At 39.0% G+C, this 21,790-nt stretch overlaps 1 protein-coding gene across 1 annotated transcript in view; it reads right to left on the bottom strand.

Moving 5' to 3' along the window:
* Cpq (carboxypeptidase Q) overlaps nucleotides 1-21,790 on the bottom strand; it is a 336,477-nt gene that overhangs the window by 130,996 nt on the left and 183,691 nt on the right. The window contains exon 5 of the mRNA XM_057791890.1: nucleotides 12,392-12,503. Coding sequence (XP_057647873.1) covers nucleotides 12,392-12,503 — 112 coding nt within the window. The remainder of the gene's footprint in view (nucleotides 1-12,391; nucleotides 12,504-21,790) is intronic.

Raw genomic sequence — 21,790 nt, 5'->3', positions numbered from 1 at the left:
TCAAATATCACAATTGAAAGGAGTACATGAAGAGTAAGACGTTGTGACTCAGCAGTGAGCAACAGTGTGGCATATTTGTGGAGCATGAAATGTACTCTCATGCACACAGCAGGCAGCAGCCCCTTTAAGAGGATTCAAAAATATCCATGGGTTTGATTTTCATTTGATACACACCTGGCCCACTCAGACCACTACTTTAAGCCCTTTGAGGGCACTGAACAACCATCATCACCTTCATACCTATACCATTCTCCTTATTTCAAAAACCCTAAGTATCTTCATACACATAATTTACCTATCCTTCACTTAATATCTCCTTTTTGGTAGCACGTATAAAGTCTAGAAATGTAATTCAAAGGTCAGTACAACAGAACTATATTGTTCATACCCCCAGTGAAGTCCATTTTAAAGCTAAGTTCTGACTATGTAAAGTAACAAAGAGAAGACTCATCTCCTGATTGCTTCCTAACTAACCTCCCCTCTATCTCTACAGGTTTCCGGGATTCACATTCTACTCACTGCCCTTTGTTGCCACACTGGCTTCAGAATAAGACCAAGTATGATTGCCAGGAGTACGTTAGGTCAGGAACAAAGATCTATTTTTTTCTCAGTGTTGAGCATTGCAGCTTGAGAAAAATAGGGAAGGTGAGACCTGTTTACTGACCAGTAAGAGTCAATGAGGCAGCTGAAGAGATGGCTCAGCTGTTAATAGGACAAAGAAGATCCGAGTGCAGTTCCCTGTACCCGTCAGGCAACTCAATGCCTGTAACTCCAGCTCTAAGGGATTTTAACGCTGTTTTCTGGCCTTTGCAAACACCTACACTCATCCCTACATACCCACACACCACACACAGATACACATAAATCCACATAACTAAAAATAAAATAAAATCTTTAAAACAAGAGTAATGAGTAATTTTTTTTTCCTATGACATGATCTTGCAAGAATAAAAAACAAAAAAAACAAACAAAAAAAACAAACAAAAAAAAAAAACAACTCGAGGCCGTACCATGAGATGGAGCTGCCCAGGAATCAGACGCTGGATAGCCCAGAGTCCTAGGGTAGAACCAAACGTGACCAGCAAGAAGTAAACAATACAAACAAACAAATATTCCTAATGATATTCTGCTGTACTCATAGATTGGTGCCTTGTCCAGTGGTCATTAGAGAGGCTTCCTTCAGCAGCTCATGGGAGCAGATACAGAGACCCACAGCCAAAGATTAGGTGCTCAAGGAACCCCACAGAATAGGAGGATGAAGGATTGTGGGAGCCAGAGGGGCTGAGAACACCAGAAGACCATGGCCCACAGATTCAACTAAGTAGGAGTCATGGGAGATCACAGAGACTGAAGTGGCAATCACAGAGCCCGCATGGGTCTAACCTAGGTCCTCTGTAAATATGTTATAGTTGTTTATTTAACTTGGATTTGTTTTATTTATTTATTTATTTATTTATTTATTTATTTATTTATCTTTGTGGAACTCCTAACAGTAAGAGTAGGGATGTTTCTGACTCTTGCCTGCTCTTGGTACCCTTTTCCTCCTACTGGGTTGCCTTGTCCAGTCTTAATATAACTGTTTGTGCCTAGTCTTCTTGCATCTTGTTATGTTGGGTTTGGTTGATATTCCTGGGAGGCCTACTCTTTTCTAAAGGGAAATGGAGAAGGAGTGGATCTGGAAGAGAGGGAAGGTGGAGAGGCTGGGAAGAATGAAGAGAGGTGAGGATGTGTTTGGAGTGTATTGTATGAGAATAAATAAAAAGAATAAACCAAAACCATGGTAAAAAAATGAACTGAAGGGGGCTGGAGAGATGGCTCAGTGGTTAAGAGCATTGCCTGCTCTTCCAAAGGTCCTGAGTTCAATTCCCAGCAACCACATGGTGGCTCACAACCATCTGTAAAGAGGTCTGGCGCCCTCTTCTGGCCTTCAGGCATACACACAGACAGAATATTGTATACATAATAAATAAATATTAAAAAAAATGAACTGAAATCTGATTGTTTAAGTTTCAATCACCAAAGGGAGGCAGAAGCACTGATAAACTATACAATAACACATTTGCATTGTTGACATGGGACTTTCTAACCTGACACAAAATAAAGAGCAATAAAACGACTTTGTGTGATATTCATCTGTTGTTCTGAACAACATTGATGTGGGAGTCCCCTCTGTGTGCTGTAATTATCATTAATGAATAAAGAAGCTGCCTTGGCCTGTTGGGGATAGGGCAGAACTTAGGTAGGCAGGGAAGACAGAACTGAATGCTGGAAGAAAGAAGGGCGGAGTCAGAGAGAGACAGACACCATGGAGCCGCCAGACTCAGATGCCAAACATTACAGATAAGCCACTGCCATGTGGTGATATACAGATTAATAGAAATGGGTTAAATTAATATAAGACTTAATCAATAAGAAGCCAGGGCTAATGGGCCAAGCAGTGTTTTAATGAATATGGTTTCTATGTGATTATTTTGGTTCTGCGAAGCCATAACAAACAAGTGGCCCTCCTCTTACACCACATCATCTAGATGCTAATCAATGCCTACACCTAGACTTCTTAGGAACTGCATCTCCATTTCTGTAGATGCTGCTGCCCAAGAGAAGAGGGAGATATAGTGGCTACAGAACGGTTGCTGGATGGGTCACCAACAGCCAAGCCTTATGTTAGAAAGAGGATGGCAAGAAGGACCCTCCTCTCTCTAGGGCTTCAGTTAGTATATTTAGGCTAGCACTTCTACACCTTGGATCATTAGGGCCAACTTAATTTGGTTTTGGTTGGAAGAATACCAACTTATTAGTATAATTATTGTCACTGTGCGATATATGAGATTTTAATTATTATGCATTTTATGATTAAATATGAGGAAATAAAAACAATGACTTCTTGAATTTTGCATACAAGTGGACAGAAATTGAAAACACTATCCTGAGTGAGGTAAGCCAGACCCAAAAAGAGGAACATGGGATGTACTCACTCATATTTGGTTTCTAGCCATAAATAAAGGACATTGAGACTATAATTCGTGATTCTAGAGAAGCTAAATAAGAAGGTGAACCCAAAGAAAAACATATAAGCATCCCCCTGAATATTAACCTTCATCAGGCGATGAAAGAAGACAGAGACAGAGACCAACACTGGAGCACTGGACTGAAGTCTCACGATCCAAAGGAGGAACAGAAGGAGAGTGAGCACGAGCAAGGAACTCAGGACTGCGAGGGGTGCACCCACACACTGAGGCAATAAATTATCCTATTTAACATTTTTGGGGTTATATTTTACAAAGTTTTGTAAAACATACGCAGAAAAACTGAAAATATGAGTGAGAGCAAATGGCAAATTGGTTAGGGATTGCTAGTGTTTATAGTCTCAATTTTCTCAGTCCTTCTCAACTCCTTCTTTGCTGTTACACACTGGGTATCACAGAAGAGAGCCTGTGCTGAGTTTTCAGATACAATCCCTGGATGTCAAGCATCAGGTCAAAGGGAAAGAGTTTTGTTTCCTTAGGGAAAAAAAAATAGGAAGTACTCATTTGGCCAATTAAGTTGATATAGAAAGGGGAAGTCCTTTGACCAAAAACATGCTTACAAAGTATAAAATTTCAAACCCTTGTTATTTAATGCATTACAAGCAAAAATGAAAGAAGGAGGAAGGGGAGGGAAAGGTAAACCCACACACCCACATCCTTAACCCAGAAGCCATCTCCGATTGATAACCACTTGCAAATGAAAAACTAGTTTTCTCCAAGGGTGTTTCACTGGCAGAACAAACCACTCTTAAGGGTGGGCCCCATGCTCAGCAGTAGATGGCCAACAGAAAAATAATTCAAGGGCATCTTTGGAGGTTCCTTGTCTCATGTTGTTGTGTCAGATATTTCTTTAAACAGGTGCCTTGCATGTACACTATGTTTATTCTGGGATTCTTGTGTGTGCCAACATGTGTGTCTATATCTGTTTCTCCTGACTTTTATTTGGTTCTTTTTGTTTTGTTTTGTTTTGTTTTGTTTTGTTTTGTTCTAACTGACATGGTTTATTTTGTTTTATCTTCTTTACTTTATTATCATTCTTTAGATGCCTCTTTTCTTTTTCTTTCTCTCTCTCTCTCTCTCTCTCTCTCTCTCTCTCTCTCTCTCTCTCTCTCTCTCTCTCTCTTTCTTAGACAGGGTTACTCTGTGTATCTTTGGCTGTCCTAAAACTCTGTAGACCAGGCTGGCTCTGAACTCATAGAGATCCGCCTGCCTCTACCTCCTGAGTGCTAGGATTAAAGGCACGCACCACCATGCACTGAGAGAAAGAATATAAATTTGGATAAGAGGGGAAGGATATGGGGAGAAACAGGGAGGAGGTGTAGGTGGGGAAACAGTAGTTAATATATTATACGAAAAAATACTATTTTCAAGAAAAGAAAAATATTTAATATACAATTCCTCTTGAAGTATCTTCTTTATAGGTAGTGATCACAGATAAGCATGCACAAATACATCCTTCTATGTATGTAAACATATGTTCATGTATATGTACATCCATATATGCTAAACAATTTGTCAAACAGCTTCTACAACTCCATGCACTTCACCAGTCCTCCTTGATGTCAGTTCACTTAATATCTTCAGGGAGAGGAGCAAAAGTATTAATTTTAGTACTTTGCAAATAGACAACAATAACAACAACAACAAAAGGATTCCAAGCTCTGAAATTTACTGTAGAACACATCTCCCTGAAACCAGAGAGGGTACCAGAGGAAGTGTGGATCTGATGTGAGCCTCCATTGCACTATTTAGAGGGAAAAGGACATTTTTTCCTGGTGAGATAAGATTATGAAGAGAAATTACATGGCAAGGCTGTAAGAGCAGACCATGTTGGTTTACATTAAAACTTGATGGAAATCACTCAGTGATGGTAGTCAGGGGAGAAAGGGAGTTGTGGAGTTTTGTGAGAAGGAAAACATTCCAGAGATAGATGCTGATAAGGATGTGCATGAGCTTAGTTTTGCTAACCTGCACACCTGCCAACCAGTACAGAATGGAAAGGAATGAAACTAAAGGGCAGCATACCTCATCCAGGTGTGATGTCACCTTGAGAGGACATACCACTGATACAATGTAATAAAAATGGTACTTTATCCATCTTCTTAAAAAACAACCGCTCGTCTTAACCCAGAGACCATTAGTCAAATCCCACTCAAGAGGCATCTAGAAAACAGCTGACAAGTGCCCCTTGAAATGTCAATCAACCAAAGTAAAGAAGGTCTAAGAAGCCCTTCAGCCCAGGGAAGCCAGGGAGACAAGGTGACTAGATGCATAAACCACAGAAGCTTTAGTTAATCATTCCACATCACCATGTTTTTTCCTAACTGAAGCAAACACACTGTGATAGTAACAGGGAGACCTGGGTGTGCAGGATGGAAGACCCCTGAGCAAACTTTGTAACTTTTCAGTGAATCTCAAACCTATTCTATCTAAAATCTCAATGGAAATGTTAAATAGGTTTAGAAACAACTGAAGAGAAATATGAAATGAAAGGCTAGTTCTGAGGAAATCATGTAGGGAGTCGTAAAGAAGATCTTCCAGTAAAGCTAAGGGCTAGAAGACAGGGTCAGACACTTGATTTCTAAGACAGAAAACGTTTGAGGAGATAATTACTTACATCATTGCTTAATCGCACTCCTCACAGCTGAATCCTACTTGAACCCCCGCACCACAGAACAGCTCAGCTCTCAGATGGAGGAACCAAAATAAAGCAGAAGAGAGGGGAAACAGAAACAAATGTGCCCTCCAATAAATCCTGGTGAAAGCGCAAACCTTTAGCACAAAAGGTTCTTAATTCTAGGAAAAAGTAACTCATCTATAATGTCACATCTGATTATACATCATTCAAAGACAGCAAAATAAAAGCACTTTAAAATTAGCTGGTCATTTATTACAGAACTACTGTGGGGTCCATTTTAGGAAGACGACTGCTGATTCAGAAGGAAGGAATACTAGTTAATAAAAATGTCAGTAAACAACTGAACAATCTCCAGATAAGAGTGAAGTTTGGACGCATTCTTATATAGTAAGAACTGAACTAGCTCATTTAATTATCAAACTAAATTTATGATAGATCCTACTAAAATTCCAATTAGCACGTGTGGACATTGAGAAAAAGGGCAAGTAAATATTTACAAAGAAACAGTGCAGAAATGATTTAAAAAAAAAAAAACCCACTCCATACTAACCAAGTAATAATGTACCTGTGGAGCTATACGGAGGCCTAAGGAAACTACCAGTTGACAATAATATATGGTGATGTGTGTGTGCGTGTGTGTGTGTGTGTGTTTAAAGAGAACATACTGGAACAATCTGTGATTACTGTCTCATTTCATTAACACATGCACATAAAATGTTCACATATTTTAATGGAAGAACAGAAGAAAGATGTACAAACTTTTAAATAATAGAAGAAAAATGGATGGTGGATTAAGTAAACCAATTAAGCAAAAGGGAGAAGGGAGATTAAAAATGCAACTTTAATTAAAAAAAGTTGGAAAATTACAAAAATAGTAAGTAAGCACAATGAGGGAAAACAGAACAAACTTCCCTATTATCTGATAGCTCGGGTTAGAGATTTAAAAAAAATCTTACTTGACACTGTTTATAACAAAGTCAACTAGAGAACAATGATTTTGATAAGTTGAAACTAGAATAGAAAAAGAAAAGCTATCCAAATGAGTGTTGGTTCTGTGATAATTATAGATAAGAAACAGACTTGCAGAGAATGTCATTTCTAAGAGTTAAGAAGGGCTACAGACTCAAATGCATAAAGCAACAAAGTCTCAAACCACATGAAGATAAAATTTGTAACATCACAATCCTCATTGGAACATTAAATATGCTTCCCCCCCAAATCTGATAGGTCAAAAGAAAAATATCCACTAATATTTATACATGTGTTTATTGAGTAATAGTATCAAGTTTGCTGTAATAAACAGATGTCAGGCTTTATTCCCAGAAAAGGAAGGCTAACAAACCATCTTTTCTAAGTTAACACAATGCAGTTTTGAAAAGCAGACCATGTTGAGGCTGCTCTGCCCAGCCAAACAAACTGCCTACACCCTTCCCTCAGCAGGGATCCAAAGTCAACTGCACACGTCACAGTTAGGGAGTGTTTGAAGCAATGTTATGGCTGCTTTGGAATCAAGCATCTCTTCTACTTCAAGGATGTCAAGGTCTGTGTCTCCTTCCTCTTTGGTCCAGGCATGTAGGATATGACAGGCTATCAGCACATCAAACACTTGTTGAGTGAGCAAAGGAGCACACGAATAAATATCTTTTAAGAGCAGACTCTTGTGCTTGCTTGGTAATAATCACAATCAGGATGATCACACTTCATAGTTTTAGATGTATGTTTCTCAAATGTCTCACATTTCAATAGCCAGGCAATGTTCTCCCTTCCTTTTCTTTCATTTCTTTAGAATCAAAATCCACAAATTCTAACTTCATAGAAAATGATAAAACTGGAAGAATTTTGGAGTAGGAGACGCTTTACTTTTTGAATGTCAAATGAACTGTTAAGTATTGCAGTTTTGGTCTCAAGTTTTGTCCATTGACACCAGAATGTTCCAGGAAATGACAACTCAAATAAACAGCTTCACATCCAGTAAAACACACACACACACACACACACACACACACACACACGAGATTCAATAGTACTTCACAGCAAATAGCTGCCGATGATGGTTACTTAGGAATGATTGATTATATTTACAAAACACAAATGTCTTATTAGATTAATTGAATATAATTTAAGCTGGTGGCTTGGGCAAAAGAATGCATCTGTAAGAGTTGTAAAGTAGGAAGACAAAGGAGAATACGGTAGAAGGCTAAGTCTTAGAAAAAAGGTTCTCAAATATCAGAGAGCCCCACTGGACCAACATTTCAAATTAACAAGGCACTGAGGGACTCCAGTGTCTAAGCTGCCTGACAGCTCATCCAAGGGAGAACATCCAAGAGGAGCGTCATTTTTCCTGGGAAAAGATTTCCACAGAGCTTTCATAATTCACCAATCAAACAATTTAGCCTCAATGTAATTAAGTAATATAATTATGAACCCATTTTGGGGGAGAGGGTCTCATGTTTTACTGCTTCTTTTCCTTTCTTTTTGGTGGTGCTGTGGATAAACTTGGGATTTCAAATATGCTAAGCAATGCTCTCCTATGTACTCCATTCTCATCTACTCATCTAGAATTTCTGGTGCACATTCAGAGCTAGTAAGTCACACACTGGATCCCGACCTGCATGTTAAAACATATAGGTAATCTACCAACAGAAAATTCAAAGTCAATTGTTAAATTCTACATAGATCAGAAGATATCTAAGACACAATAATTTCATATAAAAATAGGAAGTGTAAAGGAGTCTTTAGGCTTCCATTATACTGGAAATGGTGGTTTAAAAGGCAAAGGGAAAGGTTATGCTAGTGATACTATGGCGGCTGACTCTAGAATTGCACTATTATAACCAAAATATCAAGAAGGCAGAGTGGTTATTAATGGGGCAAGAGGTTAAAAAAAATCAACTTCTCTTGTACTAAAGTTGTTTTTCAGAGCCATGCTTATTAAGTCATAAAATATAACATTTATGGAGAGATTGGGCTAGGTTAGGCCCTGTTGTAAATTGATTGGTTAATGCTTCATTTAATTTTCAAAACAGGCATGAGAAATAGAAACTATTGTTTTCTTTATTTCCTAGATGGGTAAACCGAGACACAAAACGTCAAATAAAATAACCAAAGGTTAAAGTTAGATAACTAGGAAGGTGGGGATTTGAGGTATGAACAATAAAGGCTGTCAAGTTCCAATTTCCTGTGGGTTGTTTTTTTCAAGACAGGTTTTTTTTGTTTTTGTTTTTTTGTTTATGTTTGTGTGTGTGTGTGTGTGTGTGCAGCAATGACTGTCCTGGAACTTGGTCTGTACAGCTGGATAATCTCTAAATTAGAGATCCACTTGCCTCTGCCTCTTGTTAATGCTAGAATTAAAGGTGTGGACCACCATGCCCAGATCAGTGTCCTGTGTTTTTAACAGTATGTTGATGCTGCCTCACAACACATGCTCAAAAGAAACACTCCTCTTTATTTTGGAGTTTAAGTTTTATGTTCATAGAAATTTTCAGAAATCTTTCAGAGATTGAGCTATGAACTTAAAAGATGGATCAGTAGCTACCAAAACCAAACCAAACCAACAACAACAACAACAACAACAAACCACCCAAACAACAACAACAATAATAACTATAACCCGCATTTTCAGAGTTGGTACTATAGATACTTCATTCATCTCTGCATGTTGTTTGACATTTATCCATGAAATTGAATTGAAATCAATTAATAGCAATTTAGGGGTCCATGCTGAGGACCAGACCACAGAGATTCAATATGCAGAGAATACCCAATTTTCGTTTCAATCTAGAGCAAATAAAATACCCTGGAAGATTATAATTGAATACGGAGGAAGAGAATAAAGTCCATAGTGTTCAGATGATCTGTCCAAGGCCAGGAAAGTACAGTCTGTAGAACAGAGTGACCTAAAACACAATTTGATGAACCAGTTTCTTTTTTATTCCACCAATCCATTTCCATCAAATTGGTGAAACACATTGAAATAAAATTAATTTCCAGAATAAACATCTGTGTTCTGTAAGAACGAATGTTTGATTTCTGCATATTTTCCCCTAACCATTTTGTTCTGGATTGAGGGGGAAAGGGAAAGATCACCAAGGAATGGGAATGAGGGAGGACTCCACATAAAATTTAGACCTTATCTGAAGGTATACATTTGGATTTTATTGAGCATTTTCTCTCTTGAACCTGGCCCAGTTGTAAAATTAGTCATTCAAACTCTTTCTCTGCTCACAGCAATGCCTGTAGGCAAATGTGGAGATCTCCAGCTCAAGGCTCTCAAAACAGAGAGCATGCCCTAATCCTCCCTGTGTGCCTGGCATCTACAAAGGACTTTACATGGCGGCTGCTCAGTGCATCTTTCTATCATGCATGCCAATGATGATGATGACGGACTGCTAAGAATGTGCAATTCAAGATTTCCAATTAGTTTCTTTAATTATTTTCCCCAAAAGATCCTGTGTCAGATTATCTAGAGATATTTTATTGTTTACTTCTGTGTCTTTTAAATCAGAGCATTTGTTCCCACCTTCCAATCCAAGGATATTTGACAATATCTAGAGACATTTTCACGTTACAATTTTGGGGGGTTTTAGTGAATGATAGTGGCAAGTAGTGGGTAGAGTCTGGGGATCTTATAAAATCCCACACCATAATCTAAAAATGCCAATAGTGCTAAGGTTGGAAAATACATAAAAATATCACAAAATGGTTTTTCAGTTCTACATTTAAAGCCACAAATAAGATAAAAATAAAAATACTGCACCAAAGATTTGCTTAAACCAAGACCATTTTGGCAATCTACTGTTAGGAAGACCAGCAATATTTGCTTTTTGAGATGGAGTTTCACGTAGCCCAGGCTAGCTTTGAACTCACTGTGTACCTGAGGATGACCTTGAATTCTTGGTCTGCTTGCACTTATTTCTTGATTACTACAATGGCAGGTAGGTACCACCATATCCATTTTTATGAATTATTGGGGCATAATGATTTTTTATTTATGTTTTAATAAATAAAGCTTGCCTAGAGATCAGAAGGGCAAAGCTAAGCCACTAAAGGTCAGGCAGTGGCAGCATACACCTTTAATCCCAGCAGTCGGGAGTCATGCCTTTAATCTCAGTACTCGAGGGAAACCAAAATGGGAGGAGAGGCTTAGTCCGTTTAGTCAGCTTAGTTTGTGGTTTCCCAGGTTCGGTAGAGGTAAGATTTCTCTAGTCGCTTAGTTGCTTTGCTTTTCTGGTGTTCAGAAACTTCTCCAATTTCTGTCTCTGGGTTTTTATTATTTGTGCTACATTGGGGATTGAACCAACGCCTTCATGCATGTTAGCCAGACATTCTACCAACTAGAATGCATCCCAGATAAGTAAATTTTAATTTACCTATGTAGAGACTAGAAGACTCTATAAAAATTACAGGAAATCATGAGTTTAGAGACATATGTTGTTGTGAGATATATGTATACTATGTGAAGATATATTTCTGTGATTAGTTTAATAAAGAGCTGAAAAACAATAGCTAGGCGGGAGCTATAGGTGGGACTTCTAGGCAGAGAGAGGAAGTAGGAGAAGATAATTGTTAGAGTTAAAATCTTTCCTTTTTATTTAGACAAAAAAGGGAAATGTTGTAGGATAATTGTATTCTGTGTGAGTGTGTATTGCTGTAATTGGTGTAGTAAAAAGCTGAATAGCCAATAGCGAGGCAGGAGGTAGAAGCAGGATTTCTGGGGACAGAAAGGAAGAGAGAGCTGAATCTAGGTACATGGGAGATGCCAGGAGACAGAGAGAGGAAATAGAAGATCCAAGATGAAAGAGAGGTAATGCCACATGGTAGAATGTAGATTAATAAAAATATGGGTTAATTTAAGTTATAAGAGCTAGTGGGACAGGCATAAGCTAAGACCAAGATTTCATAATTAATAAGTCTCCATGTCATCATTTGTGAGCTAGTGTCCCAAAGAAAAATCTTATTATAATACATGCTTAAATAAACAATAATTTTTTTACTTCCATGCCATCTAAAACAGAACTTATTCTACTGATACCACCCAGGACTGCCTGCTGATGAAGCACTTTAAAACCACCACTGTCTGGTTTAGACAGGGAACTCTTGATTCAGACTATTCTGCTGTTTCTAACCGCATTCCATATGCACCCTTTTGACCAGAACATCAAAGTAAATGTACACACTTCATTTGCATATATGGTCATCAAAAGAAGCTACTCTTGCTATTAGCCATGTCTTTTAATGCCTGTTCTTATCAACCATATCTAGATCCAGTTTCTCAAACTGGATTCCTACCATGGCTATGGGAATCATTCTTTTACCACTAACACACTCTGATTTCTATAGAAAAATGACAGACGTTTCCACTATTCTCACAGCCTAGTACTATCTTAAGAGGAGAAGATAAAGAAGTAGAGAGAAGTTGATTTTTCTCAGCTTTTAGCCATGGTCTTATACAGTCTCCAACTATGTGGTTACATTTGTTCTGATTTTATTTGCTTGCTCATTTTTCTCAGTGAATGACAATAATATTTGGTACTTCAGATGTCTGCAGTACACTTGAATAAAAATTTCTGAATAATTCTGTCCTGGGAGAAAACTGAGAAAAAATATAAACCACAGGAGAATCTTTGGACACACCACAAAAATGAACCCACTATGGAGTTTATATAGAGAGTTAACAAGTCATTACTGAGACCCTCAAGTCTTGGTTAAAGACTTTCTAAATATTTACCAAGATCTTTAACAAGTGAGAGTGCTTCCCATGATATGAAGGCTCCACCACCGTCGTCCATGGCGCCCTGCCCAACATCCCAGCTGTCCAGATGTCCACTAACCAGTACAACCTAGAATAAATAATAAAAGGAAGAAAACACTGAGCAAAATGACATCAAAGAAGACATATCCAGGTATTTCAAACATTAGGATCAGAAGTCTTATATTTGTGTCTTAGAAGACACACATTGTTTCTAGTAGGGAACATGATACAACAGCATTGGTATAATTCCAAATTCATTCTTAGAGTGGTAAAAGTCCTCCCTTTGTGCCTCTCTATCAATAATATAATCCTGACTACTAAAGGCATTTGTTTATTGCTGAATGGTTTTTAAAGCTTGTAAATTTTTTTTTGCCAGGCAATAGTGGCACATGCCTTTAATCCCAGCACTCAGGAGGCAGAGGCAGGCAGATCTCTATGAGTTTGAGGCCAGCCTGGTCCATAGGCGGGTTCCAGGACAGGCTCCAAAGCTACACAGACTCAAAAAACCAGAAAAAGCATTCATACATAATTGATAGTAGATGTAAAAGCAAAGGGTAACCAAGGCAAGCTACAATCCACAACCCCAGAGAAGCTAGGTAAAAAGGGATCCTAAGAGGGACACACCTGGAGGACCCCAGGAAGAAAAACAGCTAAGATCTCCTAGGTAAACTGGGAGAGGGATAGAAGGGAGGGGATGGGGGATGGGAACATAAGGGATCAAGAAGACAGGTTGGGGAAGGGACAGACTGAGAGAGTAATGAAAGCGATATCTTGATAGAGGGAGCCATTATGGGGTTAGGGAGAAACCTGGTGTTATAGAAATTCTCAGTAATCTATGATGACCCCAGTGACGACTCCTAGCAATAGTGGAGAGGGTGCTTGAAAGGGCCTTCACCTTTCATCAGATTAGTGATTACCCTAATGTCATCATAGAACCTACATTCAGTAACTGATGGAAGCAGATGCAGTGACCCACAGCCAAGTACTGTGCTGAGCTCCCGGAGTTCAGCTGAAGAGAGGGAGGAACGATCATATGAGCAAGTCGGGGGGGGGGGAGGGGGGATCAAGATCATGATGGGAAAAACCACAAAGACAGCTGACCTGAGCTAGTGGGAACTCACGGACTGTGGACTGACAGCTGGGGAACCTGCATGGGACCAAACTAGACCCTCTTAATGTGGTTGAGAGTTATGTGGCTTGATCTGTTTGGCAGGAGGGCGGGGATGGAAGTCAAAACAGGACATATTCCAGGTGTATAAACTGGCTTTTTGAGTCTTTCCCTATGGTGGGATACTTTGCTCAGCCTTAAAACTGGGGTGGAAAGGAGGGGAGGGGCTCAAGTTGGTGTCCTAGACCTTGTTGACTCCCCAAGGAAAACCTTAACCCCTTTGAGGAGTGAATGGGGGATGGAAAGGGAGAGGTGGGAGAAATGGGGGAGAACTGAGTTTGGTATGTAAAATGAAAAGTAAATTTTTTAATAAAAAAATGAAAAAACAAAAAAAACAAAAATTTTGTTTTATAGTTTAAAGTCAAAATTACATAAAAAACAAGCTCAAAACTTCGATATTTTCAACTGGTTATTGATTCTAGATTTGGAATCTGTACCTATGGACAGTGAACATACATACAGTCTATGACCCAGAAATCTTACTCCTAGTTGTATGGTGTATTCAGAAGTGTGTGTGTGTGTGTGTGTGTGTGTGTGTGTGCTTTAACTGTGGCAGTTTTCATAACAGAATATTAATAGCCATGCCCTTCTCTGAAAGAAAAATGCCCAAATGTCTGTTAAAAGTAAAATGAATAAGTTGTTGGAGCACCACACGGCAGTAAAAGAAATAAATACAACGCATGATAAACAGCATGCAGAATAAAAGAAACTAGACACAAAATAATAACACTGTGTATAACTCCATCTACATAATCATAAAGCCAGACAAAATAGGAAAGTGGCTCCCTTTGTCGGAGTGTGAGAACGGAAGCAGATACAAGGTGAGATTTGGAGAGTTGGCATGTTTCTCATAGGATCAGTGGTAGGTATGCTTAGCTCACACGCTTAGCATGTCTGAACTCTTCCTGACAATATTAAACTCAACAACATTTTTAAAAGTTCAGCCTATTGATATTGATGCATGGTAAGCTGTCAGAAAAACCAAAGCTGAATCAATCTTCTTGATGGCTAGCATGAAAATTCACCATAACCTTGGGGAGAGTTGGGGCCTAAAATATTACTGTGACCTTTGCACTGCCTCCTCACTGAGCAGCTGAAAGATCTCCTAGTGACTTACAGCCGACCCAGCCTAGAATGACTTCATTGTAGTCACAAACAAGGATAATGCCCCAGACTAATAAATGGTCATATAATGAACCCAAATGGATTGTTTCTAAGGGGAAATTAAAAACAAAACAAAAACAAAGAAAAAAGAGCATGTTGCAATAGCTGAGTCTTCTGACTGAAAAAGTGGTGTCATCCCAGAGAAGTCAGGGTGTATTGTCATATTCTCACGGCCCAGGACCATTGTCCTAATAAAGCTTCAGTAGACTAAAATGTCAAAATGTGCTTTAATTAACTTCTGTCTTAGTTCATTCAGGAGTAACCACATTAAGGTAGCCATAATTTTATATTTTTGACTTTTTTCACAATTATTGATGTCATTTCATAACTGTATTTCTTTGTATCTCTTACAAATTTCCACCCTCCAGATAGTAATTACTGCTTACATTAGCAGTTATGACAAGAAAGATGGCTTGGAGTAATAAAAAATTAAATTTATATTACATGATCAGAACTTTGGCACAGTGCTATACAAGAAAAGTATATATCATTTTGATTGTGAGAGTTTTAAAACACTTTTCAAACAATAAAATGTTTGGGGCCACAATCTGATAGTTATAAATTCAGAATCTCTTTTAATAGGGTAACAACAAAATCACCTCTAATTTACTTCCATTTAAAAAGCAAACTTGAAATTCTCTCATTGGAAAAGCTTCTACATATATGTAGAAAATAGTAGTGAAATTTTTATTCAATATGTTATCAGGCCAGTCTCTAAAACTCTAACGCAGCCTAGAAGGGAACCATGCAGAAAAATATACAAATTCACAAAAAATGTCCTGGGCCAGAGTCAGGGACAAAAGAACATTAATTGCAATAAAGTTGGATCTAACTTAAGTAAGCAAAACAGAAACAGACTTTCCAGAGCAGCAGTAAACTCAGGGTTCACGAAATTTAGTACCTGGTAAAGGGAAAATCATCCCTTCCTTCTAATCCCTAAAGCATCAACAGCTTTATCCCCCATAGCTAAGAAAGAGCTCACCAACTCTGGCTGAACAGGGAAGGAACCAGCATAGGACCGAAGTAGGCCCTCTGAACATGGGTGACAGTTGTATGGCTGGGGCAGTCTGTGGAGCCACTGGCAATGGAATCATGATTTATCTCTGCTACTTGTACTGGCTTTTACCATTAGCTCAGGTAAGCTGTCTCAGTGGGTGTCCCCATCATGGTCTTGACCTCTTTGCTCATAGTCTCACTCCACCCACTCTACAACTGGACTTTGGGAGTTCAAACCAGTGCAGTGGCTCTCTGCTTCTGCTTCCATCAGTTGTTGGATAAAAGTTCTATGGTGACATTTAAGATAGTCATTAATCTGACTACAAGGCAAGGCCAGTTTGGGCACCCTCTCTGCTATTGTTTGGGGTCTTAGCTGGGGTCATCTTTGTGGATTCCTGGGAATTTCTCTAGTGCCAGGTATCTTGCTAGTTTCATAAGGGATCCCTCAATCAAGATATCTCTTTCTTTGCTCTCCATCTCTGTCCTTCCCCATCTTGTCTATCCCTCAAGTTCTCCCCACCCCACCTTCTCCCTGGGCTTTCTGTTTTTCAACACCAACTGCTTAGGGATGTGTTTTCCCAGGTTCAACCACCAGAGTATATGCAGACGCCACCACAGTTGTAGAAGAGACCCCATCAAATTCTGAGTAGGCAGATAAACATGCAAGCCTTGTTTTCATCTCATGATACTGCCTTTTCAGGATGCAAAATTCAAGAGTTGTGTGGTCATAAAGTTTTGCACCAAGGCACCTGGAAGCCACTGAGGCCATGTAATCTATGGAAGGGGCAGGTTCTCTTATGTAAGCTGTGCAGGTATTTATCTAAAGCTGGTCATACTCATTGATAAATTATCAGTAACAGGGTGCTCCTGTAATAGTTGCCTAATCAGAAGTCAGAAACATACTTGTGTCTTTTTGCTTTTGTGGGTTTTTTTGAAGATGTTTCATGCTCTTAGGTTTATTTTTTTATTATTTTTTTTATGAGCCGTACTTTTTAATTTTATTGGTTTGCTTTGTTTTTGACTGTCTATCAATGGCTTGAGGCTCGCTAAATATGTAAGGCTGGCTGGATAGGGAGCCTAAAGGTTCCATCCCTCTCTCTTCCACAATATTGGGAATACAACTGCTTAGGTTTATTTTTATGAGGCATATTTTAAGGCATTGCAGGGGTCTCAGGGCCACAATATTTGAAGACTGACATATGGCCAATCCCAGGAAACCCTCAATTTTATAGCAACAAAAGTAATTAAGTGTTTGAAAAAGATGATCTATTAAAAACGAGGTGGAGAACCCAGGCCAAGGGCTACTGCTATCATATTCCTCTGGATGTTTCACAATAGATGATATGGAATCCACTTTTGATTTATTTTCTTTAATATGTAATCTTTTACTTGACAGCAAACAGAATCTGCCATATTATGCCTATGCATGCAAGTGTAATGAGGGTGCTTAGCAATGTATCCCCACCAGACTGACATGGACAAGTTAGTAGTCTTCTCTAGAGTATGTTTCCTTATCTTCGGAGTGAGAGTCATAACACAAACTTATTTGTGAAGTCTGTTGTGAGAGTTAAACATGATGATTTATCACTATCATGTGCCTGGCACAAATATGAACTCCTTAAATGTTTGCCCTTATTGATTTTGCTCTAATCATATCAAGATGGCCTCAGAAATTGCACACAATTCTTTCTTGGAAAGAGTCCCTTGGGCTTTTGTAGAATACTCATAGATTTCCACGGATTGCTTCACAAGGCAGTAGTCCGATGGGGAATTGTGTGTGCTGCTGGTTTGAAGTGGAGGGAATATCAGTCACAACCTCATGCTATTTAGAAATGTGACAAGTATTCTGAAAATGTTGTTTGCTGAGCCCAATTTAAAACAGCATGAACTGATTCCATTTGAAGGCACACATGTGCGATGAGAGAGCTGGGTTATATTCTCATTTGTATAATGTTTTGCAAAGGGTGAAAAGTCTTAGCTTAAGCAATGGAAAACACTTAGCCGTCTCTCAGGAACCCCGGAGTTACTAGGAGACTCGGAATCACTAGGTTTGAATCAAAGCTTTCACCATGCATCTGAGGTTAGTTTCTTGTGGTCCATGTTTCAGTTCAGATTGCAGTAACAGAGCTGATAACACTGGCATGGTTTGGCTATCGGTCTACCCGGGCTTGACTACAGAGAGAAAGCATCAAAGTCTTGGCTTAGTTTATGGAGAAATGAGAAGCCTATGCTGGTATAAAAAGTATTTCCTGATACCACATTTGGGTACCTTGTGGCGTGGGGACATTGCTCAGAGTAGAAAGTGGGAAAAAGGGGGACTGCTGATTTTTATTGTTATTTCAGACACTGTTTAAAGAACTAAGAAGATGCAATGGCCTGTGAAAGGGGTCCTTTTATCTGTTTTAACCTGACATCTAATCATTTATGACTTAAGATCCTCATATATTTATTCAATAAACTGAAATAAGGCAAGAGACATCACAACGCTGCCTTTGAACTCTTTCCTGCGAGTGAAGATCCTAGGCTTTAGAGTCCTCTGCCATTGACTGGGGACTCCCAGGAGCCCTTCAGCTGTCTGAGCCCCTTTCTCTCGCTCTCTTTATTTCTGCTTTCGTTTTTCGAGACAGGGTTTTTCTGTTCAAACAGTCCTAACTGTCCTGGAAATCACTTTGTAGACCAGGCTGGCTTCAAGCTCACAGAGTTGCACTTGCCTCTGCCTCCCGAGTGCTGGGATTAAAGACGTGTGCCACCCGACTGAGCTCTACAAGAAGCAGAAGTTAACAAGTGTCCTCAGTGCTACTGCAATAGCCATGGCTCCGTGCACCACTTGCAACTGGAGAGATGTACTATCCATCTAGTTTCATAATCTGCCTGAGATTTTAATCTGTTTTATTATTATCAGAATGTCTGCCAAACAGATATGCGTGTGTTGTTATTAATGAGGCTTTCTCTGAGAGAAATTCTCAGGCAGTTGCGGGACAAGGAATAAACTTGGGTGGAAGAGAGCTAGGACCAGGCCATACTAGGAAAAGTTTGAAAATGCAAAGATTGGTATCTCCAAGTGTCTGATAGACATCTTCAGAGTATAGGAGATGTGGAATTTCTACCATAGTATTCAAATGAAAAATACCACTCTATTTCCTTCATATACACCCTCATGGGTCTGTAATACAGTAGCATGAACTCAAGCTGATTTCTCTGTATATAATACTCATAATAAACTATGACCAAAATGAAGCTTGCTTATTCTTTTGAAGAAAACAATGTTCCTTCTTTGATCAGTGTATACTTAAAACCCATTTACCATTAATTACTACAATCTTTATAATTTTAGTGACGTAAACATATTAAAGAAGTTTACTTTCAACTACTATGTAATATAACTCACTTTATCTCAGTGACCAGAATAAACACGAGCATTTTTAAAAAGATTAATCCTTACTATAGCCTGCAAAGGTCGGAACTATGGACAAGAAATTAAAATAAGAAATGAAACATATCTTAAAAGTTAAAGAAGAGACTTCTGGTCAACACGTTGGAGTAAATTTACACTTACTGCTCCAAACATGTAGCAAACAGAGTGGAATAATAAACGGTGAAAAGCAAAAGGTAACAATTTGTGTCCAAGAAACAGAGAAGCCCTACTTGGCACCAAACCCAATTGAGAGCAGAAGATAAGATGGGCGAAGGTGCAGGATTCTTCTGGGCCTTTTGGGAGATTCTCTTAGTTTCCTTTAGACCTTTAGTGATGCAGTCTTAAAAGTATAGGGGCTAATATTTATTGTAAGACTGAAAAGAACACATCCTTGTCAATTCTATGCTCCAGTATGCTCGCAATTTTAGAACTTTATATACCCAAATTTTCTCTGTGTGTATGCATTTTAATCCAAGGCATTTAGAGAATACTGTGACAATGTAGAGCCTGCCATAGGAACTGGTTTAACGTTTAACCTTGAATTTCTGAAATATTTTATCCATTTACCAAAGCACTGTGGACTAGAGACAGGGTGATGAAAACACCGTAGAAATTCTCTTCTGAATCCACATTCCAGCTAAAGAACAGGTTGACCTACTAGTGGTCAAGATAACTCTAGGCAATGGTAAGTGCAGTGAAATCAAATGTTGTGCCAGAGGCATAGGACTTGGTAGCTGTGAAGATAAAGTCTGAGTTGAGATGGACCTGATTACGGCTAATCAAGTGAAAAGTTGGGAAAGAACTGTAGCCAAAGAGAGCGCAAATAGAGGTCCATGCATAAACATCGGGTGAGTGCTGAGGGCTATTTCATAACAACCTGATCTCATTCAGAAGAGAGTGATCCAGGGGCTCCATTTGAGAAATATTTTAAGTGTCACAAGTACTGGTTGAATTAAATTTGAGAATTATGATGAATATACCAATTTAGGAAAAAATAAAAACAACTAAAAGCTAACATCTAGACATGCTGACAGGGAATGCCTTCTCCAATAGTGACTTGCAATAAATTCAGTTTAAAAAAGTGACCAAGAAAGATTCAACATAGCAAACTAAGATGTGATTCTCAGAACTATTTTTCTAGTCATGTACAATTATTGACTAATTTTGTTTTTGAAATGAAAGTGATTTGCATATCTACTTATTATAGAAGTTCTGTGGGAGGAAGCGAGAGGGAAGGACAATTCTGGAGGGGAGGTACCTGTCTACCAAGAACAACAAGGGAAGACCTGAATGTAACTCGGGCACCAAACAAGTGGAGTGAGTGTGATAGCTGAGAACAGGGTAAAGATATGACTTCTTACAGAGCTGACTGGAAAGTTAACAGTCGGGAAACAAGCTCAAGCAGAACAACTGTTGGCATCAATGGGTCAGCAGGGCCCATGGGCTCTCCAGTATGTGAAACAAGTCGTCACTGCTCAGACAAATCACTTAGGTTTGTTGATACTCACAGTACATTCACTGCTGAGTGGAGAGGAGACTTGGGGATATCTAAGTGCAGAGTGACAGTATGGAGACCGTCCTAAGAAGAGATGCAATTTAGGAACAAGTAGAAACCAGCAGATGGAGGATTCACATCAGGCAGACATGATGAAATGGGAGCCATCATACACAGCAGAAGAAACAGTGTGTTTTAGTCAAAAGTAGAATTATTATAATCAATAGAGCAGATTATTTTATAGAAGTGGAAGAACTTCCAAATTCCAGATCTATCTTGAAAGAGGTGTCAAGTTTGATATAAATACAAAAACTAAACCTGCTGCTGGGCATTCGGAAAATGCTCAATCAAGTCTTTTATGGGATGGAACATTCTGATTAAGTCAATTTCCTGATTAGCTAGATTAGATTTTTAAAACAGAGTTGTCAATCTTTCTTACAAGTACCAGCTAAGATCAGTGGAACAGTATAGATGGTTAGCTCAAAGTGCATCGGTGCATGTGTGAACAAAATAATTAAGTGTATTACAAATGGTATATCCCAATAGCAGAATGTCCTGGGCTTTATGAAACATGCATAGCAACTGCAAATGAAGGGAGAAAAATTTGGGTTTTCTCTTTCCACTCAACATTCTCATGAATGTTCCCACTTCCACTTTGTAGATCACTGAGATCTCTACCTGTGCCAATCCTTGCTGGTCTGGAGCAGTTTGCCTCCAGGAGGGCAGGATCCAGGGCTGCCTTGATCATTATCCAACCTCTACTGCCTTAGGACGCCCACGGGTTAGTCTCCAGGGATACTTCCTCTTCTGTGGGATCCAGATGTGACATCTGTCTGCATTTGCTTAAAGCAATCTCATTCTATAACCCCAGAACACAGCAGAGAAGCTCTCTATAAGCAATGCAATAAAAAGCACCAGGATGTAGAGTGAGCCTCTTACCTGCCACTACAGCTGGAAAGAAGGGGATTTTATACCTTTTAGGAAGTGCAGACTATGGAAGGCAGAATTCGAGCTATTTTCCTCTATCAAGGCCACTTGAAGAGTTTGGAAAAGAGTAAATATGCCAACACTGTAACCTTTCAAAAGTACAACTATTTAAAAAGAGCATACTGGTAGTGTGCTGTTCAAATATTCTAA

The sequence above is a fragment of the Chionomys nivalis genome, chromosome 17 (genome assembly GCF_950005125.1).
Source record: "Chionomys nivalis chromosome 17, mChiNiv1.1, whole genome shotgun sequence".
NCBI lineage: Eukaryota > Metazoa > Chordata > Mammalia > Rodentia > Cricetidae > Chionomys > Chionomys nivalis.
This window is presented reverse-complemented; position numbering and strand designations above follow the sequence as displayed.